The sequence below is a fragment of the Ptiloglossa arizonensis genome, chromosome 2 (genome assembly GCF_051014685.1).
Source record: "Ptiloglossa arizonensis isolate GNS036 chromosome 2, iyPtiAriz1_principal, whole genome shotgun sequence".
Lineage (NCBI taxonomy): Eukaryota > Metazoa > Arthropoda > Insecta > Hymenoptera > Colletidae > Ptiloglossa > Ptiloglossa arizonensis.
This window is the reverse complement of record NC_135049.1, coordinates 21,290,380-21,315,017: the sequence shown is the minus strand read 5'-3', so window position 1 is coordinate 21,315,017 and position 24,638 is coordinate 21,290,380. Positions and strand designations below refer to the sequence as shown.

The window sequence follows — 24,638 nt, the reverse complement described above, 5'->3', positions numbered from 1 at the left end:
CTTGTAACGAAATTATTAACGCGAAATGCTCGCGGTCGATTGGAATTTTGAGAATCTACCGAGAGTATTGTTGTAACGGAATTATTAACGCGAAATGCTCCGGGTCGATTGGAATTTTGAGAATATGTCGAGAGTACAGTCGCGATGAAATTTTTTCGCGAGATTCTCAGGTTTAATTGGTAACGCGGAATTTTGAAAATCCGCTGAGAATATTGTTGCAAGATCGACAATTTACAGTGAAGTTTCTTCGTCACCGGAAGCTTCGTTTCCGATAAAATTTGTAATACATTTGACTCACGTACCGCGCGGAAAAAAAACTCAAAAGATTATTCTCGTAACGCCGTTATCTTTAGTCTATAATATTCCACGACGAGTATAAATCTCTAAGATCCAACCGATTACACATGCACCTGATCGTTCCAAGTCGTAGACGGACACCGTAAATAACACGTGGAAATTGTTTTTCCAATTTCGCCGTCTCGCATCTATAATGTTTCGCGACGAAAATAGATCCGTAAGATCCGGCTGATTATACCTGCACACGATCGTTACCAGTATAGGCACACGTCGTAAACAACTCACGGAAATTATTTTCCTAATTTCGTCATCTCGCGTCCATAATAGCCCGTGATGAAACTAGATCTATGAAATCCGACCGATTATACATGCATACGATCGCTTCGAATATAAACACACGTCGTAAATAACGACTTGGAAATTATTCCAATAATTTCATCTTACGTCTATTATATACCGCGATGAAAATAGATCAAGCGAGATCCGACCGATCGCGGGCGCGTATAATCGTTCCGAGTATAAATACGCGATCTATAAAAAGAAATAAAAATAAAAATAAAAATAAAAAAAAAAATAATAAAAAACGAAGAAAAAAAAATTTTTTTTTTTTTTTTTTGGTTTTTTAATTACTTTCCGTAATTTTGTCATACACGCGTGGCAAAATGAGCGCACGAACGCGAAGAGAAATTGCCTTTAGTTTCTTCAATTTCCTCATCGCCCTCTCGCAGCTACGCGGCCGATCGATCGGAGCAGCGGCGACGTGATTACCGAGCGAGGATTAATTGGCTATCAATATCAACCCCTCGTGATAGAAATATAATGCGGTCCCGGATTTTATCTCGATCGCGTGATCTAAATAGCTCGGTCGCCGCCATTGACGTATCACCGACACCGCGAACGTGATCGCCGACCGATACGTTTCCAGGTAATCATCGTTATCATCGATATTGTTACCATTATTAAATCGTCGAGCAACGAGTTTCCATTTCGCGTGGGCGTAGACCGCGATACCATCTAAATTCATCGGATAATCGAGCCTCGTACCTTAGTAGGATGCTAATACCGCGATGAGTTTTCCGCTAGGGAATTAATTGCAAGTAATGACAGACCGTGTAAATTGACATCGGCGACGCCGGACTTGCTCTAATTAAGAACTTTACGCGAATCGGAACGAGTTAACAAAAGGAGGAGGGGGTGAAAAGATCCTTCCCCGCGATAACCAGAGGGGGAACGCCGGGGGATAATAGCCACCGACGAAGAAGGCGAAGAAAACGAGCCCCTCGATATTGAAATCGCGAATAAAGGATGCCCCGTGTCGCCTCGTAAATATCCTGTCATTCAATTTAGGACCGTTCGTGGTCCTTTTATCCTCGCGTGCATTCACGTTACGCGCGTTACTTCGCGCGTAGAAAACGAGCAGAACGAACCGGCCCGCTTTAAAATCGTTTTTTGCCCGATCGTCGTTACGGTGGCGAATACTCGAGAACCGTGCCACCAACGGGTGTCTCCTTTATCTCGAGCACGGTACTCGGGACGACATTGAAATTGATAATTCGAGTCCACGCCCCCGATGACACGCGAATAATTAATCGGAGCACGAGATATCGATCCGGGGTACGCGACCGGGATAACCGATCCGCTTTAAAGCCGAGAGGACGACGACAACGACGACGATGGTCGTGAAAAATTACGCGCGCGCACGCGAACAAAGCGGGAGGAATGTGGATTGTCGAGCGAACGCTCGAAAAATAACGAGAACTTTCCTATTGATTGCAATTTGGATCGCCAAAGAGAAGATTTATCTATTTTGTATGATTAAGAGACTAGATTTAGAGAAATCTGATCTCGAGAAATCTAGTCCCGAGATCTAGATTTAAAGAAATCTAGTCTCGAGATCTAATATTTGTAAAAATTAATTGTTCAGAGGAAGACAATATTATCGACTCCAGGGGACGTTGAAGCATCGGAAAAATATATACAGCATGCTCGATCGTTGCTTCGAATTAATAAAACCCCCTTGATGTCAAACGAGAAACGTTTGGAGTAAAGGAAAAAAAAAAATATGTAAGTCGTGTCATTAGTGCGCCTAGTCGAGTAAAAAGAATTTCCACGTAATTGAGCCAAGGCAACATTAATGGTATCTTGCGTGAGAAATAATATCCTGACGTATGCTTTCACTGTTTCAAAGGGTTACCGTAAAAAAGTTAAGTTATTAGTTCCTTCTTCGCCTCATTACTGAACGTGTTCAATGGATGGCCCGTAGGATACTCTCGGAAACACGAGCTTTTCCCATGCTTCCCCACATCTTCCATGGTAATTATTCTTATCTGTAGCTTATTTAATTGCAATTCGTATTATCGTTAACCGTACAACAACGAGACCCTTGTATTTATTAGCCGGTCGCGATAAAAAATTATATTATAATATAGTTTAATTAATACGAACGTTTCTCACTCTTAATTTATGTCCTTCTGGATGTTCGAAAACCGATCGTTATTACCTCGAAATATATACGTGTAATTAAATTCTACGATCGTCCTCGGATTGATTCTCAAAAGATTCTTACCGAGCAAAAACGTAATGCGAGAGTTTAAAATAATCTTCGGAACAGTTTCGATGAGACGTTCCAGAAACAGTAGCAGCTTCCAAGGCGTGCTATTCGTAAATCCCATGTCAGAGAAACGAGTAAAAACAGAAGTAATTTTTGTTTAGAGTACCGCTAGTCCCACCGCTCCCACTAACGCGTAATTTCAAACTAAAGGGATCAAAGTACTTGGAATGGTAGGAAGTCTGTCCTCAATGACACACATTACGTGTAAATCGAGCTTGTCATAGGCACAAGGAAATCCAGATCTGTAATAAGGTGTCGAGACCCTTGACTGGTTATCAAGGCTGGTTATCATCGCTCGAAGGCTCGATATCGAAGTTGCACGATTGATACATCCAACAGACAGTTACCCACAGCCAGATCTAATTTCAGTGCACTGAATCTTTCCGCGAACATCCAACTGTGGTTTTACGATCGCAAGAAGCTCGAGAAAAAGTAATTTCGAAGGTTTCGCTCGAGCTTTACGATCGCTGAACTCGTGAAATATGAAATTGAAACGTCTTCGCGAATTATTACGCGCGTTTGTGCGTCCAACAATTCCGTGTGACTTGTAAATTTTCAATAAAACACATTTTCACACTTATATAACGTCCTTTCTCGCCCCTACGAACCGTCCCTTTCCCACAATTTGAATCAGAATTATCGAAAGTCGAACTTCTGAACTGTGAGGCACCCGCTCGTTGTTCGAAGTTATGGTAATTCGTGGCACTGGATGCTATTGCATCACTCTTGCAACTTTATCTCGTTGTAAAACCAAAAACACGAGTTCAGTACATTCGAGATATTTTTTCCCAAGTCTCTTCTTTTCCTTCTCGAGTCTTCGAACCGACTCGAACGAAAGAAGTGAGTACTCCACTGTAATATTTTATTTTATACTCCGTGCGAACAAATCCATAGCGCTCGTAGTGCCAAATTCGGTAAACGTGTATCGTAGCGCAAAATTCGTACCAATTCTTACATTATGGTAGCATCGAGAGGGTCGAGGTTGAACAATAAGTATTCTCGTTGTGTCACAAAGGGTGGAAAAATGGCCGACGAGCATAATCCCCCTATGAACAACCGTTGCAACCGCAGAGGGGCCCGCGAACCGCCCCTGCGAATGACCGTGCAATTTTCGCTCGAAATTGAGATTACGGGGTTAAAACGGATGCTCTCGACGCGGTCGCGCCCCACCGGGGTTCCTAATGAACGACTGTGGAGCACCGGGGGTACGGGAGCGTACGTATTCCTCAAAAACCGATATCCACGCGGAACCGCCCCCAGTTTGGGAATCCGGGGGCCAGGAACGAAACGCTATGGCGAGCGAACGGGAGCCTGAACGAGCAAACAAAGTTCGTAAACACATCAGCAGTCCACGGCAGCGGACTTAATAAGCGGCCCACGGTATTATAGATGATCTCTTTATTGACCGCCATAAATCAGAGTTAAGAGCAGGCATTATTACTACCAAGTGCATTATCCAGTACGTCAAGAACCGGTGATAGAGTGGGGCCCGGCCGGCTACGCCAAAGACACCTCGTGAGGAACTGAAGCGCCTCACAACAGGTAACTCGAACCCCGCGGGCCTCCCCCCTTGTGGAAAACAAATAAACGTAACCCGAAGAGAGAGAAAAAAAATGGTAGGGGGCCAGGGGGCGAGGAGTGCACAGAGAAGAACCGCTCCGAACGTGTCCGAGGAACGTATCTCGCCCCCACCGAAAAATAGCCGGATCTAAGAGGATTCCGTCCTCTTAGCCGACTGCAAGGGATTTTTCAATTAAGGTAAGACAAATATTCGCTTCCGAGGCCGTGCGAACCATCGACATCCATTATGGATTCGGCGCTGGCTGCGAAAGAGGGATGATGGATGCCGTTCTATCAAAATGCGCATCCTATTTCGGGGCGAAAAGAGAGGAGCGAATCCTCCAACGGGCTCTACTGCAGAGGGTCCCGATCCTTTTGAATAAAAGGGATCCACGACGAGCAAAGTGTCTGGTGTCTCCTAATCCCTTGCAGGTGGATCGAGACGACTCGTCCGTAATTATTTCTCGGCCGTAAGGTTCCGTCGGAACGGAAAGACGATTACACGATCCCTCGATCGCGAACACTACAGGCCACGTAGAGTCGCAGATGCGGGAATATTCCGGAGAGTCGCGAAAATTGTAAACGGATCGCGAACGGTGAATTGCGAAATTGTGCAACGAGAAACACCGGAAAGGGATAATAAATTCGTAAACGTTCGAAGGACGATCACCGAGATCTTTGCACGCAATTGGTACACGGTGTGAGAAACTATCGTACGCGCGTGAAGTATCGGGTTGTTCGGAAAATAATTTCGTTTTTCAAATTGGAGGATATACAATTCAATAAAATGTTTACACACTCTGAAAAAATCGTGTTTCGTTTCCACCAAAAAAAAAAAAATGAAACTACTTTCCGAACGATCCAATACATGGAACAATCCGGAGCGATTTTTCGATCGCTCGAAGATCCCACCGAATACCATCGATTTGAAAATAAACGCAATCGTCGAGTGGACGGAACGATTATCCGGAAAAATAATTCTCCACCGGTTCGTGATTATTACGAAACGTTGCGTAACCGACTACCACCGTGTTGTGCAACAGTGTCTCGTTGAGTAAACGAAAAAAAATAATAAACACGGCATCCGGTCGCGACGATCGGTGGAAAAATAACGCGAAGATCGCGCGAAGATTCGTCACAGGCTCATCAGGCCGCGTGTGGAGCCTGAAACGGCTATCAGGGCCTATCGACAGGCAACAGGAATCCAGATAGTCATGGCACGATGCATACGTGCAGTCGGTCGTTGAAGATGGTTGGGTTCTGGTCCGAGGCTGCGGTGTCCAAGGGTGTCCTTGAAGCGGGCGGGGTCGTCACTCGAGGGCCCGCAGGTAAACGACCATCAGAATCCATGTGTGTTAGCGGTCGAGGCCTTATAGCGTATCTTACACTCGTACTACTTAACTTTCTGCATCTGTATATGTGACGTTGTTCTGCCTCCTTCCTTCTCTCTCTTGTCCCTCGTCCTCTTTCCACTGCTCTCTCTCACTCACTCACTCACTCTCTCTCTCTGCCCCACGACGACGGATAAAAGAGGCTACTGCTTCTCTTACTTTACAAGTGTTACGAAACGGCGATCGCTCCCTTCTCCTCTCTTCTCTTGGATACCAATTTATAGGTTTAATTACCGCGTAGTTACGGGGCGTCGACGATCGTGCGAGATTAGCTCAACCCTCTGAATTCGCGAAAAAAGAATCCCAAGGAGAGACTCCACACCCGAAACTTCATCCCGCGAAGATGCTTCTGATCGAGATTCGACCTCGTCCCGATTAACCGTGAAGGATTCGAACGAGACTCCCCCCTCCCTGGAAGCCTCGAAACGTTTTCGAAGATCACGAACGAACAGCTCGTATGTTTTCGTACATTCCAGAGAATCTTGACGAAGAAAAATACGAAAGAATGTAAATCGAAGATTTCGTCGATAATATTCTCTATCGATACGTTTCCTTTTTGTCGATTTATATCGTAACGATACTATCTGGTACATTTTTCCACCTACCACAATAGGTACTGTGCGCAGTTGAGAAGTTGACCTCTACGAAAAATTGCGATTCGAGTCAAACGTTTCGTTCCGTCTGTACATTGCGTATTACTTAATCCAAGCGACATCTCCCAACTTCTCGTACGTACTGTACGGAACTGAGAAATTGACCTTTGGAAAAAAAGAGAAATGGCGAACAGCATTGAACAGGACCGTTCGATCTTCGAAGAGCCGCAACCTATAAAAAATTATCCGACGCGGATTCCCCACGCACGCTGTAGCACACATTCCTCCTAATCCGGTAGTCATCTCTCCAGCTCCCAGCTGTGGAGACCTAAAAGAGATCTACGAGTTTTGGTCGAGTGACCGTGTATCCGCCTCGCTCGTGGCGAACGTTCTCATCGAGGGGATGGTTCGTGCGCGGAAAGACCAAAACGAGGAGTTGCGGTCGCGAAATCGCGCGCGTAGAATTTCGTTCGACCGACTCACGGCTCGCCGGGACCATAAATTTCCGAACGGGGCGAGACTGTCGGGGCCCCGTCCGTGAGCGTTGCGTCCTCAGCGTTATAAAGCGCCAGATAAAGACGCATCGCGCTTAATGATAAATGCGGCCCGCGACACGAGCACGGGGTTATATCTCGACGCGGTGGAAACAGTTCGCGAAAGGGCATGTTGGGTTGGAAGTCGTCCTTAAGGGCGTATAACTCAAGAGTCGCGGGACGATGCTCGGTCGGTAATGAGCCAAATCCATTACGGCACTCGCGAGCAACAACGCGACGCAGCAACACCGTAAGACGGCCCGAAGCTCGGGGCCCGAGCGCCTCCCCCCTCCTTGCCTCCCGCGCGGGGCCGTACCCCCACCCGCCCGGCCCTAGCAACGCTCCTCGTCTCTCCCGCGTGAGGACGCCGCGCTCCACACGCGCGTCTATGCCACGCACGTATCGCGCGGTTAACAACCACCTAACCAATGGCACCCAGTTCACTACCAATTCCAATTATAGATCGTAAGTATATTCCACGGTGCCCCCCGAACTGACAATCCCCCACCCCCCCCCTCGTGTCTCCCTGTTGCCGCAGTCCAGCCACCGCTCCACCCATCGGTTCCCCCCTTTTCGCTTCCTGATCGCGAAACCAATTATGCGGGGAACTCCGCGAGCAAATTGAAAAGTTTCCGCCAGACCCCGTGACCGGTGAACTGTGATCGTGCCGCGGGAAAAAACCCCCTAACGAGACAGGGAAACGCGTCGACGGAACCACGTCGACACAGTTCCCTCGTACCGATTGAATCGTTTCCGTTTCCGCTTTTCTTCGCGACGAATAAGCACTTCGTCCCTGTTAAACGCTCGGAAAATCGAACTTGCGTCCAGCCGTAACATATACCGTGTACTGGATAATTTTCTTTCAATTTTCTCGTTCACTCGTGTCGCTGTTTCTCAAACTTTCCCCATTCGTTGCCCGTACACTCGCCACTGTTCCGAATCGCAACTCGCTGTTCGTTGTGTACAGGTGAATTTGTCACAGGTGCGAGAGAACCCGAAAACATCGACTCGGTTAGAGATGGGAATTTTTTTTTTTCTTGGGTTCTCGAAATATTTTCGGAGAGTAATTTTTTATCCGAAACGTCGCTTAAACCTTCGTGGAAGTTACGAAGATGGATTTGAATTTTTATTTTGATAACTGATCGATATTTACAACAGAATGCTTGCAGAATTTACAGACCAACCGAACGTAACTTTTCACGTCGAGACACCTTTACAATCAAACGTTATTGCAACGTTCCTCCGTACGGGTAATTTGTACAAATTTGGGACAATTCTACGAGAAAAACGGACGAGTGAATCTCAAGAATCTTTCACGGTTGCGGTCTCCCGTAGGTATCGGTAAGATTTCGCCTCAATTACCCCTGTATTAAACTCCCTTTTTCGTACCCTCGGTGTACTCCGCTATCTCCGCGTCTCTTTCGACGAATACTTCGTTACAAAACTGAAGTATATTCCCAAAAATATCGAAAACCTTAGCGAAAAAAAAAACTGAAAAAATGTCTTCTCGTGATTTTTCCCCTATCGATGGATTTTTCGCGAGTGGAATAAATTGGACATTTAGGCCGATAGGGGCGAACGGATATCGAAGGAGCGCGATCGAACGATTCGCGTCCTTTTTACAGAAACTCGCGTCGGCCGATCGAAGCGAAACGACGACCGACCGACTCGCCGATAAATTCCGCGCAGAAACCGGCCGACCGGCGCGAATAAATCACCGGGCGCGCGAGACGACCGCGAACTATAAGGGAACACCTTTTTGCGCGTGCCGGTGGCGTAAATCGTCGTCGTCGAACCCGATGCCCCCGCGACGCCGTAGTATCGACGTCGTTGGAGATTTTAGCACCGCGATCTACGATCCTGTGACGCGTCGTGGTCACCGTCGCCACAATTAAACCGCCGCCGCGCAAGGTACCCGGGCAAGGTCGTTACGGCCAGGACACCGGGTACACAAGGGGGAGGATCGAGCAAGCTTCAGGCTGGGTGAGGACGGGGCGGGACGGTGGCCGGTGGCCGGTGGCGCCACGCAATTGTCAATTAACATTTTTACCGCCGTGCAAGAAAACACGAAGTTACGTGCCGGCGTACGTGGCCACCGGTCGGCCCACGGCGAGCTCGACAGGGTTCCAGGGATCACGAGGAACGAAGACGGAGAGACGAGGCCAACCTCGCGCAACGCACGTTCAAAGAGGACGGGAGACTGGGAGACGAGCTCGCGAGGAATGGAAAGAAAGAAAGAAAGAAAGAATGAAAAATACAACAGCAGCAACGAGATGAAAAAGAATCGAGAGGACACATTTCATTATGATTATGTGCGCAATGGATTGCTAATCGCAAGCGCCTCCTGACCGCGAGTCCCGAGTTGCGTTCAACCGTGGGCCGGGTAACCTTCACCGTAGAGTCTCGTTTTTCACAACGTGGGAACGCGACGAGTTTTCCGCGTGGATTTATTCACGCGACGTTCTTCTTCTTGATGTTTTCTTTTTTAAACAGTCGAGAGCCTCGGTGGAATATTCAACCTGGACGAAACGCTTGTCGAAAGACCGGGGTGTTGCCGATTAACTCGCCCCTTTTATTCGATCCCAAGACCCTCTCGAGGCGCGTGAAGTATCGCGTTCGCGAGAGGTCGCGAGATAACTTCGAATATTGCGTTTGATAAATCGGTATCGAGTTCGGTCCCCGTTACGAAAGAACGAACGAAAGTTCCGCGCGATTCGCTTCCTCCAGTTGTTTCTAACGGTACCGGGAGCTTCGAGATTTTCACGGTCAGTATCCACCGGGAACAATCGAATCGTTGGCGATTCGGATCGAGGATCGACGAAAGTTCACGAAATCGAGCCGATACATCGGAGCGTAATAAACGAATAATCCTGGAAACTTAACTTTTCACGCTTTCGGTAGATCGAGATTCTTCGCGAAGCATCGAATAACATCGTCTCGATATTTTACGGTGAACGTTATCTCGCGCGATACGCTATCTTAGTATCCGTTCTGTGTAATAAACTTTCCGAGTAAACTAAAGCGAGACGATATCGCGCGATAAACTATCGACCGAACGATCAACGGAAGAGAATTATATTTACAAACAAGTTTCCTTAATCTCTTTCGTATCTTTGAATAACAGTCTAATAGAATTCTACGTAATGGAATCGAAAAGAAACGAAGAGTAAGTACGACCCTCGAAATTCATCTTCCGGATATTTCGGGCATCGAGATCCTTCGCAAAGCCTCCTCCGATACCGATGAAATACTTCACGGACGGAAACTATCTCAACGCGTTAAACGCCGCGCCAGTTCTCTATACTTACGGATACATTCGTTCGAACGATAGCGCGAACAGTTAAAATACTCGATAATTCGTCGATGTACCGTTTTACAGTATCACCGACGCTAGTAACGCTATTTAAAAGCTCACGAGTATCGGAGTTCGCGTCTTGTAAGCGCTTCAGAGAATCGTTGTATCTTTCGAGCGGTCGGCTAGGGACCACCGTGTCGTTTAACGCGTTAATACACGCTCCGTGTAAGAAACGCTCGGAGTACAGTGTAACAAAACGATATCGTCGAAATCGTGAATCACGGCTTCCGATATCGCGCGATAAACTATCGAGACCGGTCACCGTACGGATCGACGCGACCGAACGCGATCTACAAAACGAAAAGCGACGTTCCTCGCGTCAGGAACGACGAATATACACCGTGGCTGTTCGTTATTCTGTTACACGATATCCTCCCGGGAACGAGGAGGGCGAAAGGTGCGCAGCAGCGTTTTACGAGATGCAAATGTCGGGCAGTCGGACAGCCAGTCAACCGCACCATCAGCTACGGCCACCGGTGAACTACACTATGCTCAACCCTCTTCATCTTCGACTCGCTCGAGCGCGCGCCGTGAACGCGCTGGGGCCTCGAAACCGCAGCTCGAAGTTACGAGCGATCCTCAGCGGGGCGTAAATATCGCGAACTGGTCGCAGCGACAGCCTTTTCGCTCCCCTTCGTCCGTGACAATGTCACCGCCGGGGTGTCGATCGGTGATCTCAACGCAGTAAAACTTGCACAGGCGAGCAAGCGAGCCAGCCAGCCAGCCAGCGAACGAACGAACGAACGAACGAACGAACGAACGAGCGAGCGAACGAGCGAGATCGATCTCGGGAGACGGACAGCTCGCCGGAACGTACGCGTCTACGTCGTTGAAAAGGAAACGGAGACAGGATGACGGTCTCGAAGAGACCTCTTCGAGACGTGATCGCGATAGAGGTTGGCAGTTTCGATCTGCGAGCGCGTAAATAATTAATGCGGTTTACGAGAGAGGAAAAGGGGCGAGATCGAGCCGCGAGAACTTGATTACGAGCAAGGTGAACCTTGTTTTTTTTCTTTTTACTATCGATGTACCGTGAAACAGCGTACGTACGTTTACAACGGCGAGTTACAACTCGCTGTTCGTTGTGTACAGGTGAATTTATCACAGCTGTGAGAGAACCCGAAAATATCGACTCGAGTAGGGAGGGGAATTTTTTTTTTCTTGTGTTCTCGAAATATTTTCGGACAGTAATTTTTTATCCGAAAGGTCACTTAAACCTTCGTAGAGTTACGAAGATGGATTTGAACTTTTATTTTGACCACTGATCAATATTTATAATTGTTCCCTTGTTGACACCAAATTGTATTCTAATGTCGACGGAACGCTTTTCGTTCGAGGTGGAGTAACCAGGGGAAAAAAAATCGTGTGCCAACTTTTAAGGAGTCGTTGAAAAGGGGAGACTTCGATCTTGAAATTCGCGGTAACTTAAGACACGTGAAAAATTTTTTGCACGATCGGGAGCGGATTAAAATTTTGCAATTTTTCGAAAGAAAATCCGATTCGTTTTGTTTAGCGATTTTCGATGCGAGAAGATTTTCGGGGAAATTAGGCTCAAGAGCGTGAAAGTAGAAGGTTCGAGCTTTAAAATAATCCCACGAAGATCGCCGTGTGATTATTTTTCACGAAGTTACAGCAATTCGAAGATCGACAGTCTCGGTCATCGTTAGTATCGAAAGGGTTAGAACTTTACGGGTGTATTTTACTTTTTATTATTTACACTCTTAAAGGTGTATTTTACTTTTTATTATTTACACCACTTTTTATTATTTACACCCCTTTTTATTATTTACACCACTTTTTATTATTTACACCCCTTTTTATTATTACACCCCTTAAGGGTGTATTTTACTTTTTATTAATCACACCCTTAAGGCTGTATTTTACTTTTTATTATTCACACCCTTAAGAGTGTATTTTACTTTTTATTACTCATCGCGAACACAGCGTTGCGAAATAAATCGAGGCCAGTTTGCGAGACGTTTTCGAACAGAGTAAGACCAGCACCGAAGCTCGAGTCAAGTGCATCAGGAAGCAGCGAAAGTAATTTCGAAAGGCCAAGGTTACGAACAGTCACTGGTCCGTGCCAGAAGAAGAATAATCCATCATTATGCAACGACACAGTAATCGACTGCACCGTGCCGACGAAACTCGTCAAGGCGGACACCGTGGCACGAACCGCGCGATCGGATCCAGAAATGAAAAAAATAAAGCTCGACGCAGCGTGCAACTAAAGTTAACTACGGTGATTGCGATTCTGCGACTGCTAATTGCCCAGCGTTAATTACCGGGGAATATTTCCGGAGTAGTTCACCTTGTCTATGAGTGACCCTTCGCCTTATAAGAAAACCGCGAGCACCCTGAAGACTCCGAACAGCGAGAGAAAATTGATGAAGACGCAACGAGCGATTCTTCTGCGTGGTACACGGGTGATTAATTGCGGAACTAATTTTAGAAAATCGGTGAACACTTCCACGGGGTACGTGGGCCCCGATAATACGGAAAAGTATGCCCCCCACCCCCCAAGAGGAAAAATTGTTCGTTTCGTTACCGATATCGAACAACACGCACAGTGGAGTACTCTTCTCGCGAAGCTGACCAAAAGTCGATTTTAAAAATTCGACGCTACCTTTTTTCGTCGATCCAAGCGGTCAAACGTATGAAAAACAATGTACCGTGTACGATTGATAAAAAGTCCTGCGGAAGGAATGCGAGTCTAATCGGTCAGGGTACAAAGAACACGCATCGAGCGTTTATTGGCTGGAGTATCTCCTTACTAACTGCGACTAACTTCGTTCAATGACGAAGAAGCGCACAATACGTATATTTATGTTTTTCGTTTAACCGCTCGTGGAACGAGCTCTGTCGAAAGTAAACATTTTTTTGCGGTATACGTTTGTCTCTTAACTAATCTCCGATATGTATTAATTTTTGTTTCGTTGATCGTTGCGTCGTAAATTTTTGGAAAAGTAAAAGGTTCGAGCTTTGAAATGGTTCTCTTTCGTTAGTCGTCGTCGGATGAATTCGAAGAAAGTTGAGACGATTTAACGAGTGGCTACGTTCTAAAATATTTTTCTCCCAGTTCGCTGGGATTAACAGTTCGCTGTGCTCGAAGTTGCCAACGTTTGCATCGCGGAAACGAACGCGACAGTTTCTGAAACGCAAGGAGGAAATATGTTATCAGTTACGGGGGAAGTTGAAAATCGAATTTTCCCTCCGCGAGAGACCCACGTGAGAGAGTTCGGCAACAGATATCGGAGCAGAACCGTTTCGCTAATTGAACGATGATCAAAGCGAGATGAATACCTACGTCGCGACACTTTCGAACTAACAGTAACGTATCGACGGAATCAAAGCCTCTATGGTGCAATTAATAATGGACCAAGACCACCTGCACGACGACCAAAGTTGCGCGCTCGAAACCCCTTTGAGATACGAACTCCCCCATTATAGCGCTACTGGGAGCCATTAGAACTTTGCTCGCATAATAAACGACAGCGCGACGGTAATATCACGGCCAACGTACGATGTACACGTTGTGCACGGGCGAACTTAAGCGCGATAAATTATCAAAATTCGACGAAACAGGCACACCGAGCAACGAGGTAAACGATCGAACGAAAAATGTCCAGTTATTAAAGGGAACGATCGAGCGAAAAAATTTCTGATCGTCGAAGGGAACGATTGAGAGAAAAAATTTCTTATCGAAGAAAACGATCGAGAGAAAAATTTCTTATCGAAGGGAACGATCGAGAGAAAAACTTCTTATCGAAGGGAACGATCGAGCGAAAAATTTCTTATCGAAGAGAACGATCGAAAGAAAAATTTCTTATCGAAGGGAACGCTCCGAGTGGTCCCTCTGCTTGGAAACTCGCGGCGCAGAGGGTATAAAAAATGGTGATGTTTCACGGAAACACGCTAAACCAACAGCACACGGTTAACTCTCCTCGGATATTTACGCAGGAAAACATAACAGTTACCAGCGATTCATTGGTCGGCGCACGAATGTGCAGAAACGTTGTTCGGTGAAAACACGACTTGAAAGTCGCATTGAGAGTTACACATCGTTTCCGCGTGTTATATTAGCCTATTGAGTGTACGCTTAAACACCGACAAAGCACAATATTTCGTTTCTGAGCGTCTTTGCGTTTCAAAGGCCCCCATTCAGGGCCTTTATCGCCCGGATGTCACGTGCGAGACGTAATTACCTTATGGCTGACTTAAACACTGCGTTTCAACGGAAACAAAAATGCTTCTTTTCAACGAACGTACGGTTGTGCACTACCGATCGTAAGTTTGAGACCACGCTTTAATTAACCGAGAATCGCTGGTTTCTACAAGTAGAGGCATCTGAGCGTAAAACGTGTCCTCTTCGAATAGTGTTCTATGATTTCGATAACACCGCAGTTAGCTTCATTAGGGTCTACGGTACGATAGTACACCGGTGATGGTAACAGCGATGTTCAAAGATGTTAATATAGATACGTGTTCGAACATTTGTAATTTTAGGTTTTCTTTCTGGCGTGATCGGTTACTGATGATTATAATTGGTAAATATAGATAAATAATAATTGCAACCATTTACTGTATTTTCCAAAATGTGATACGCGATACCTAAAGTGAAAGATATGGTCTCAAACTTGAGATCTATGATATATGTCATTAAATGTGTACAGTGTGTAAACCAAAACAAATATTTGATTAGGGAGGAACGAACAGACTTACCCTATCTTGGTGATCAGCTTCCCGTGGACGTGAAGGTATGATGTGACGAATCTTTTATTCACCTTGAACAAAAACCACAAATTATGTTAACATAAAATTTCGTACATTTGATCAACGTATAATTTTTTTCGTACTAAGAGAACATTAATAAAAGGTACAAACATTGCTTTATTATTGTTTTATTTCTAACACGAGATTACCCTAATTCTCTTACCTCGACGCTGCTTAATTGTGCCAAATCTTCTAAATCGCTATGAGACAATCTCGCTTCGTTGGCAGTGGCTGCAGTGGTTGTACGACGAACTCTTCTCCCGCCAGGATGAAACCAAATTTCTCGCCTTAATCCACCACCAATATTGTTCGCGCCTTCCTTTTCTTTCATCCTGGCTCTTTCCTTCCACTCTCTTTCCTCTTTCCGTTTTCGTTCCGTGGATTCGTACTGTTAGAATTCATTAGACACTAAATTTCTGCGTGGTTACTTGCATATTTCTATCGAGGACAGCATAGTGCATGGTGTAAATGAGAGGTCATTTTATTAATTCTTTGTCAAAGCCCCATGAATAATCTGTACAATGTCATCCCTAAAAAAAATCTCTCAAATACTACAGACAGATACAAACATTGTATACTCGAAGCTACGGAAGAATTGTAATGTGTATGTATCTTTCTGTCGGTTGCAACTATAAAAAGATGCATGCTGACGTTGCGTGTGATAACTATGGTGCTGATAACTAATAGATACAGTGCTTTGATTTATAGCGAATAATATAGCAATATGCAGCGAACTATACTTAAACCATATATGTATATATATAATTCTATTTCATATAAACACTAATGTACACGTGGAGAGTATTACCATTTCAAATTGCTAACCACGCTATGAATTTTTTTTTTTTTCAAGCATAGAATGAATTGCCTTTAAACTATTGTAACTGTGCGAGAAATATAAATTTTATACGTTTAACTAATAATTGTAAGCGTGCAAAGAGGTCTATGATGCGTAAGAAAATTTATAAGAAAAACTGAATGCACGCAAAACAAAAAGAGTATATTAGACAGCATAAAGGTAAAGAAACTAATTGAAGCTTTAGTAACTGATATCTAAAGAAATCACACCAAGTATCGAAATTTACTTACATAATGTAGATACTGGCGGCAAAACAAAATTAAAATATTATTAACGTTAGTATTGATACAAACGTATTAATAAAATATCTGAACATTTATCGTACCTTTTTCCTGTTTTCATCGAAAAGTGCTATTAAACTCTCTCTTGCAGAATGGAAAGGATTGGATGCCATAAGAGATCGCATGTAATAATATACCGCATCCAATTTTCGTCTCTGAAAACGAAATTCACCTTTAAATTTGTCTAATTCTAAATTTCATTTCGTTAAATTATTAACAGAGTCCTAATAGTACATACAGCATAATGCGCTAGTAAAGCAAGCTGATTATAAGGTCTGCCATTCTTTGGATTAAGTTGTTGTGCTTTTAAATACCACCTGAAAAGAATGTTAAACTCTATATAAAAACAAATTGCGTTTAAAAAAAATGCGATAACGTTGTAGTACATTCGTTGACACTTACTGCCTAGGTTTTCCGTAATTGTTCGTTTCGTTTGCTTGTTCCCTGTATCTCGCCAGGTCACCCAAAAATAAATATATTTTTTGCGCACTCACTAAAGCTAAACCTAAAATTCCAAGACCTTTAGGCAAAGTTGACGATGCAAGAAACGTATCCAATTTAAATTCGTATTTGGCTTCAAGAACAGTTAACAAATTTTCTAGATATATGGTACCCTCGTCGATAATCTTCATCATTATTTTTTTATAATGTTCCCGACCTTCGGAACTTTCTTTAGGCATGCCTTTTCGAAGCATTTCAATCATATTATAAAAAAGTATTTTCCAAAAATGTTGCTCAACATTCTCAGTTTGACAAAATTTGATATCAGTCTCGAGCAAAGTTTTTAAACTTTCTTGTAGAAAGTGCCTTATATACAAAACCCTTTCCCAATTTGATGTGAAACCACCAGAACTTAGTATCCATTGCAATTCTTTGTCAGCACGTTCTATGTCCAAAAGTAAGTAAGGATTTTTGGCTGATCGAAAACTGCCGAACAAAAAATTATGCTAAAATAATTATTTTTATCCTCGACTTATAACGTATCAACTGATTTTACATACCTATCGGAGTAAGGATCATACCACGAGGGCCTTGTATTACCAAATTGGTCATTTGTCATATACGGTGGTGGTACACCATCTAAATGCGTTCCCTGAAAGCTATGGTGCGTTGAAGTAACACCTCCATGAGACTGAAACACTGGTACATTCGGACTTTGAGTTGAGGTTTCATTTTCTCTGGAAAAAAAACAATTAGACAGTCGATAAATCGATTAAACTTAACAAAAGGATAAAACAAAAACGGAAACTTATTTATACCTTTGAATTGCGGCTCTACTACTGGGTGAAGTGACAACAATAGGTTTATTAGGATTGTTGGGATCAAATAATGTTCTTTGTTGCTGTATTCCTTGCTGTCTTGAAACAGGATGACTAGGTGGAGATTGGCTAGTATCAGGTAACACTAAAACGCCTGGTGGTTGGGAGTTACTGTACCCACTAGGAGATGTTTGATGTGTTGTTACATTCAAAGCTGTATTTGATAACGTTGCAGAATGAGAGGAAACATTAGGTGTTTGTCGTCCATCGTCAGAATCACAAGCTGACATTTTTCGTCCTGTTCTCCAATTTTCATCCAAATACCGATCAGACAATCTAAAAGAAATACGTACACATAGAAAATTGATTTCTAATTTTGAAAATTATCTAATCTAAAATGCAGCCTTTATAAAATAATTTTTACCTATGTCTATGAAGGTCATCAAAGTTTCGACTGCTACCACGGTAATTCCTATCTTTACTAGATTCTCGACTACGTTGTATAATATTGCGATGCCTTCTGTAATCATATCTTTTATTGCTATTACTGTTCTTTTGATTATTGTTATAATTATCATTTTCTCTATTTTGTTGATTGTTTTGTCGATCACGACTATTAACTCGAGCTTTATCCCTGCTATTGCTCCTTAAATGGTATAAAGAATATTAATATAAAATATACTATTCTTAAAATGTATATATAATAAATCCGAACCATTTACAAATACAATACATATTTGCTAATGTACTCTTACCGATCAGTCGTATGTTTCCTTTCACGCTTTTTTTTTTTACATCGACTAAGACCTCCTGTCGTGGTTTCATTTCCAGACACATTAACATTTTCACGTAAACTTAATACAGAAGAACTGCGACTTGCACGCTCAGCTTCCAATTTATCATTTAATTCAACTTCTTCATTCCAATCCTAAATATTTCAATTTAAATGTGATATATATGTTCACGTAGATAATAAATATCTTTCAAACAGAAATACTTACAAATGGATGATCGGCCGATGTATTTGATCCAGTATTAAGAGACTCGGTTTTTGAGGGACTAACGCCTAAATTTTGTTGATTGCTTTTCTTTTCCTGTGCTGTATTACGCTCGGATGCATTGTTACTCATCCGTTGCCTTAAAATAAATATAATAAAATGATAATAAATGATAATGAATGATAATGTTAGAAGATTGTTAAAACACATTTAAATCGTTTATTACGAGTGAGTACGATGAGAAGCAGAAGATGGAGATACTCCTCGACGATGACTATCAGGTGAAATTTGACGTTTGTTTGCATTGGATCCTGATGTAATAGGTGACACTGACGGTGGTGGTGGCATCATAGAAGTATCAGCACGACTTAAACTTTCCATACTCGTATACATAGTACTGTTACTACCACGACGATCATAAGACCTATTTTCCATAAACATTTAATCTTATTTAAAAACAATTATATGAAGTAACTTATTAATGTTTACATAACATAAAGCAATAACAAAAGAACGTTATAAAACATAGTTATATAATATATGTTCAGAAAAAAAATTTACCTTTGCATATATTCTTGGCTTGGTGTATGAGACCTAGAACTTGGAGCCGAATACTGATCAGGTGTAACGCATCTGAAAATATTTGTTGAGCTCTCTAATTCTTCCGGTCTAAGTCTACCTCTACCTCTACTTCGAGCTGGTACTGTATTGGACCAGCTAGGTTGAGGAGGTAGAGGACCAGATGGGGGTAAATTTTGCATCGTTTGTGAATGTTGCATTGCAGGTGGATAATTGTAATTTAATGATCCCTTTAAAGAAAAAGTTTATATTTAAAGAATGTAATGAAAATTTTACTAAAATTCTAAATATGGTAAATATGATATATTAACATTACCTGAAATGTAACACTACTACCATTCCATGCATCTTCTGAAGGCAATGAATTTGTTGGTGGCAATGGTAAACCATTATCAATAAGATATTTTTTCTGTAACCTGGGTGGCAAGTGTTCAATTTTTATACTTTTTGACAAATTATCTTTTGCACCACCCCATTTACCCGAAGGTGGTTTGCTTTGAAACTTTTCCGGATGTCCAGCAGGTTCAACACTACGTGTATCTCTAGTGCGATTAAAATCATTGACATGGTTCATTGTTACAAAAAGAGGTTCTGAACCCTAAATAAATATTACAAATTAAAAAAGTATTTGACGACATTATAAGTATATAATGTTAACTACCATACTCTAATTATTCCCAACCTGTCTAACTTCACGAGAATTATCTTTTCGACTTCCATAACCTCTGCTAGACAAAGGGGAATCAGATCGCCAACGCTCCTCGTTCTCATTACCATGACGATTTCGACGACTTCCCGAATATCTTTTTCCATGATCATCTCTGCTTTTACTTCCACTTTCATTATCTCGTCTACCATGACCACTTGATCGATTACGATGACTATCACTTTTGTGACTACGATTAGAATGAGAATCACGATCTTCACTGAGTTCTCTGTCTTGATCTCGATCCCAACACCCTGGATTGGGAGATCTAAAGAATAAAAATAATAACATTTTCATTTTATCCAGAATTTATCATTAATAATGAGACAAAAAAAATTCTTAAAGAATTCACCTATTCGATATATCCTGCTCAGCCAATGCTTCTTTTACTTTTTTAGGTACATATAACTGTTGTTCTGGCTTCTTAGCTTTCTTTCTTAAGTCTCCTAAATTACTGTTTTGTGAAGAACTTGGTGTCTGTTCAATATTTGTAGTAGTTCTGTAGTTAATATTTAGATCATTTAATTTTTCTGTTACATTTTCAACTTGAGACGATGGTAAACTGTTTAGCATCTGATTGGATCTATTAATTTGTGATTGCTTCAAACGGTGTTGGACGGAACTAGATTTAGGTTTTTCCTGTGAGATGTTTTCATTATCTAAATCATCTGCAGATCTACCAGACTTGCGAAGTGGTCCGCTTCCTGGCCTATATATAGCTTGAGATGCTCTATTACCTCCACCACGCATTCCCATTGATCTGTCCTTATCCAATTTTGTATTATCTGAAATTGTTTAATATCTCTATTTTTAAATTATTTATCAATATTAAAAAAAATATTTAAAAACCTGTAACATTTAACAAGTCACACAATCCAAGATTACAAATCTATATGTACCTTAATTATATAATATATTGCAATGATTTACACAATATTGTATTTAAAAACATATGTCAAATTAAAAATGACATATTAAGAAAAGTGTACGAAATGAAAAAGTAATATAAAATGGTAAGTATTTCGTAGCATAATGTTAAATATATTACATTTACTGAATAATTATAGATTACGATTAAAATTTAAACATTATTAAAATATTAATGTTTAAATTGTTGTAACTTTTAAAAACAAAAACATAATAAAAATGTTGATTATTATCCAATAATAAATTGTACAAAATAACATAAATAAATAATTTATATTAACGACTAAAATATAGAAAACACACCTTTTTATTAAAAAAAAAGATATTAAAATCCTATATAATCCTGTAAATAATATACATAAATCATTACATACTCTTCCTTATACATTTCATTAAAATGTAACTAAATTTCTTATGAAAAATGTTTGTACGCTTAATACATTTTACATATATTAATTGTTGAATTTTATACACAAAATGATGATTCTTTGTTTGTATATTATTATCAAACATCGATATTAAATAGATACAATACTTTATTAAGAATAATGATTCAGTAGTGGTTGTTGACACTCTTGACAGTAACTAGTTACAATCAACTCACAAAAATTAGATGTTATAGTTATGTAATCTATATCTGTTTAGAATAAATTCACATCTTCTAGAGAAGTCTAACTGAAATTATAGACTATGCTAATTTTACTTCTTACTCTGGTAAAATTTCACAACATATCACAGCATAATAATTCCTGCTGTATTTTTAGGTTAGCTTGTTTGGTGAGGTTAGTTCTGCAAATGCACTCAACAATTTTACAAGGAAGCATACATGTTTATTAATTATGCACACACAAAATATAATCATAGAATTGTAAATTAAGATATTTATATTATTCAGTAATATCATTTTTTCCAAGGTACCTTGTAAAAATCCTCCCCACTTTCTGCGTCCTTTGTCGCGGTTCGCCATATTGAAGTACAATCATAGCAAAATTTTTATAAAATCAACGAACACAAATGTATGTAACTTCTAATCGTACATTCAGTCAATAAGTGAAACAAGATTGACAAAGATATCAACAACTGATTAGGATAAACATCATTATCTTAGTCTTTTATAGATCTAAAATATTTTAAAGCAACTTTTTATATTATCTAGATACAAGTTGCTACAATTTAAATATTTAAATATTTTATTGTTACAAACATCAGAAACTTAAAAAGACATATATTGTTCAGCTATAAAATATTCTTCCGATCAAGTAATCTATAACTGTTGCATAGTGCAATTTAAATGTGTTCTAACACAATCTTACTTTATGTCGAATTCTTCTCCTTAAAAAAAAAATACAACATAAAATATTCAAAATATTCTACAATTAAACCATATTCTGTAATATGAAATAATTAAATATAATGAAATCGAATAATAAACTAATGCAATATTTATGGCGCCAATATGAAACCATGAGAATATTATTTTAAATAACAACCTTATAAACATAAAGCACTAGAGATCAATTTAATGTATAAATACAAAACAATTTATCACTTTTGATAACTTACTACAGATGAACTAAGAATAATAGTAAGTAATTTCACTTTGCTCCTAACTACAAAGAATTAATTGTATAAAATGAGAATTAAATCTTTACTGTAGACTGTAAGACCTACTACGTTATACTGTTTGGCCGGACTTTTAATGCACTATGCGAACAAAGTGTTTCCATTACAAACTTTCAAAGTAATATTGAGGATATATATATATTATTTATTAATGTGTTAAACATGAAATCGAAAGAAATTTCTGCTGAATGTAAAATGCGAAGCTTTTTTCCACAAAAAATAAAAATTAGTAGTGCATAACCTTAAAACATAATATTTCTCAGTTTCCTATCTTACCGATAAAATGTTTACTCCGCTTGTTTGCATTAATCGTACACTAACAACCGCTACAAGGTGCAAACGGCGGGTGGTAGTAACAGGAATAGGAATAATATGTCCTCTTGGAATTACTGTAAAAAATAGCTGGGATGCTCTCATTAACTGTAAATCAGGTGTTACTAAATTAACTGAACCAGATTATGATAAACTACCTTGTAGAATTGGCAAGTTTTTTTTTTATAAATATTCAGCCTTCTTCAAATAATTTAACTGGTTCTAGTAATTTTATACAATAAATGAATTGAATAATTCTTCAATAGGTGCATTAGTACCTAAGGGAAATGGTCCTAACGAATTAAATATCAATACACGTTTTACAAAAAGTGAATTACGCACAATGTGTCCTGCCACTGCTTATGCCTTGATAGCTGCTGAAAATGCATTAAATGATGCCATATGGAAACCAAAAAATGATGCAGATAAACAAAGTACAGGAGTAGCTGTAGGAGTTGGAATGGTAGACTTAGTTGATGTATGTAGAACATACGAAGCCTTAACTAAAGGATATCACAAAGTTAGTCCTTATTTTGTGCCAAGGATTTTGCCAAATATGGCTGCAGGACAAATTAGTATTAAATATGGTTTTCGTGGACCAAATCATTGTGTGTCAACAGCATGCGCAACTGGAGCACATGCAATTGGTATAATAAATTTGACAGAAGATAGAAAATGTGTGTTTACTATACAATTAAGTAACATACTCAATTTCTAGGTGATGCATTTCGCTTCATCCGTGGTGGAGAAACATCTGTAATGGTAGCTGGTGGAGCAGAAGCATGCATTAATCCTCTTGCTATAGCTGCTTTCTGTAGACTTAGAGCACTAAGCACTTCTAAAAATGATTGTCCATCAAAAGCGTCACGTCCATTTGATAAAGACAGAGATGGATTTGTAATGGGAGAAGGTGCTGCTATATTAGTGCTGGAAGAATTAAATCATGCACTTGACAGAGAAGCAAAAATTTATGCAGAAGTATTAGGATATGGTTTATCTGGTGATGCAGTACATTTAACTGCACCCAGTGAAGATGGTTCTGGTGCTATATTAGCTATGGACAGAGCAGTGAAAGATGCTGGTATAAAGACTATGGAAATTACCTTTGTCAATGCACATGCAACTTCAACTCCCTTAGGTGATGCTATTGAAGTAAAAGCAATAGAATCATTTATGGGAGAACACAGTAAAAATGTAACTGTTTCCAGTACAAAAGGAGCTCATGGTCACTTATTAGGTGCAGCAGGAAACTTAGAAGCTGCTTTTACTGTCCTAGCAATAAAAGAGGGTATAATTCCACCAACATTAAATTTGGATAATTTAGATGTAGAAACATCCTTAAATTTTGCATGTAATAAAAGAAAAACCTGGAATTCGGCATCAAGACTTGTAGCTTTAAAAAATGCTTTTGGTTTTGGAGGAACAAATGCATGCTTATGTTTTGCACAGTACCATGAATAAGCCAATTATTAAATTAGAACTATTCTGAGAAGAAGCATAATATTATAACACACAACATAATATAAACTAGTCATTCCTTCATATACATTAATTAATACATACATGGGAATTACAGAAAATGTATATGCATAAATTTGCTCATTTAAATTAAAATATGGTTTTGTGGTAAACCATATTTGTAACTTGAGCTTTGATTGTAATGAATTAAATATTTTTAACATTTTTATGTCATCTGAAACATAAAAAGAAAAAAAAAAAAAAAAACATAAACATCAAATTGTACAGAAAGAATGTAATTTGGAATAATATAATACAGTATAAAATGCAATATTTATTTTGTATTCATTTTTTTTAATATTTTTCGATCATAGTATTATTACAACATTTATATTCACTTTGCAGAAAAGCAAATTGAAACTGCTACTTTCAAAAAAATAAAACTCTCTTAAAAGTATGTAGTAATTAATGAAGTTATCTTTTATACAATTATTCAATACGTGCAGTCGATTTTGATTTGCAA

At 40.5% G+C, this 24,638-nt stretch overlaps 2 protein-coding genes across 4 annotated transcripts in view; one reads left to right on the top strand and one right to left on the bottom strand.

Annotated features, from left to right (window-relative positions):
• Window positions 1–21,689, bottom strand: part of LOC143155286 (telomerase-binding protein EST1A) — a 184,431-nt gene extending 162,742 nt beyond the window's left edge. The window contains exons 1-16 of the mRNA XM_076327853.1: window positions 21,641–21,689; window positions 20,148–20,580; window positions 19,772–20,063; window positions 19,406–19,687; window positions 19,072–19,319; window positions 18,737–18,934; window positions 18,514–18,649; window positions 18,268–18,440; window positions 17,937–18,158; window positions 17,513–17,848; window positions 17,255–17,431; window positions 16,656–17,180; window positions 16,492–16,570; window positions 16,298–16,408; window positions 15,277–15,501; window positions 15,063–15,124 (exon numbers count right to left, since the gene is read on the bottom strand). Of these exons, the coding sequence (XP_076183968.1) occupies window positions 15,063–15,124; window positions 15,277–15,501; window positions 16,298–16,408; window positions 16,492–16,570; window positions 16,656–17,180; window positions 17,255–17,431; window positions 17,513–17,848; window positions 17,937–18,158; window positions 18,268–18,440; window positions 18,514–18,649; window positions 18,737–18,934; window positions 19,072–19,319; window positions 19,406–19,687; window positions 19,772–20,063; window positions 20,148–20,580; window positions 21,641–21,689 (3,548 nt within the window). The remainder of the gene's footprint in view (window positions 1–15,062; window positions 15,125–15,276; window positions 15,502–16,297; window positions 16,409–16,491; window positions 16,571–16,655; window positions 17,181–17,254; window positions 17,432–17,512; window positions 17,849–17,936; window positions 18,159–18,267; window positions 18,441–18,513; window positions 18,650–18,736; window positions 18,935–19,071; window positions 19,320–19,405; window positions 19,688–19,771; window positions 20,064–20,147; window positions 20,581–21,640) is intronic.
• A 560-nt stretch (window positions 21,690–22,249) lies between these two features.
• Window positions 22,250–24,423, top strand: LOC143143233 (3-oxoacyl-[acyl-carrier-protein] synthase, mitochondrial). 3 transcript variants are annotated; one of them, XM_076304269.1, is made up of 3 exons: window positions 22,250–22,307; window positions 22,924–23,304; window positions 23,376–24,420. In XM_076304269.1, the coding sequence occupies exons 2-3, from the start codon at window positions 23,001–23,003 to the stop codon at window positions 24,116–24,118; spliced, it is 1,047 nt and encodes a 348-aa protein (XP_076160384.1). In that variant the 5' UTR covers window positions 22,250–22,307; window positions 22,924–23,000; the 3' UTR covers window positions 24,119–24,420. The 3 variants fall into 3 exon arrangements, with proteins under 3 accessions (XP_076160384.1, XP_076160385.1, XP_076160383.1); XM_076304270.1 differs by lacking the exon at window positions 22,250–22,307 and adding an exon at window positions 22,316–22,463; XM_076304268.1 differs by lacking the exon at window positions 22,250–22,307 and adding an exon at window positions 22,492–22,827 and having other exon boundaries at window positions 23,376–24,423.
• The last annotated feature ends 215 nt before the right edge of the window (window positions 24,424–24,638 follow it).

Excerpts from the sequence above, each read along its gene's own strand:
- LOC143143233 (XM_076304268.1), top strand. The coding sequence starts at position 22,629 with ATGTTTACTCCGCTTGTTTGCATTAATCGTACACTAACAACCGCTACA. Across the intron at positions 22,828-22,923 it reads TAAACTACCTTGTAGAATTG|GTGCATTAGTACCTAAGGGA; the intron begins GCAAGTTTTTTT and ends ATTCTTCAATAG. Across the intron at positions 23,305-23,375 it reads AACTGGAGCACATGCAATTG|GTGATGCATTTCGCTTCATC; the intron begins GTATAATAAATT and ends CTCAATTTCTAG.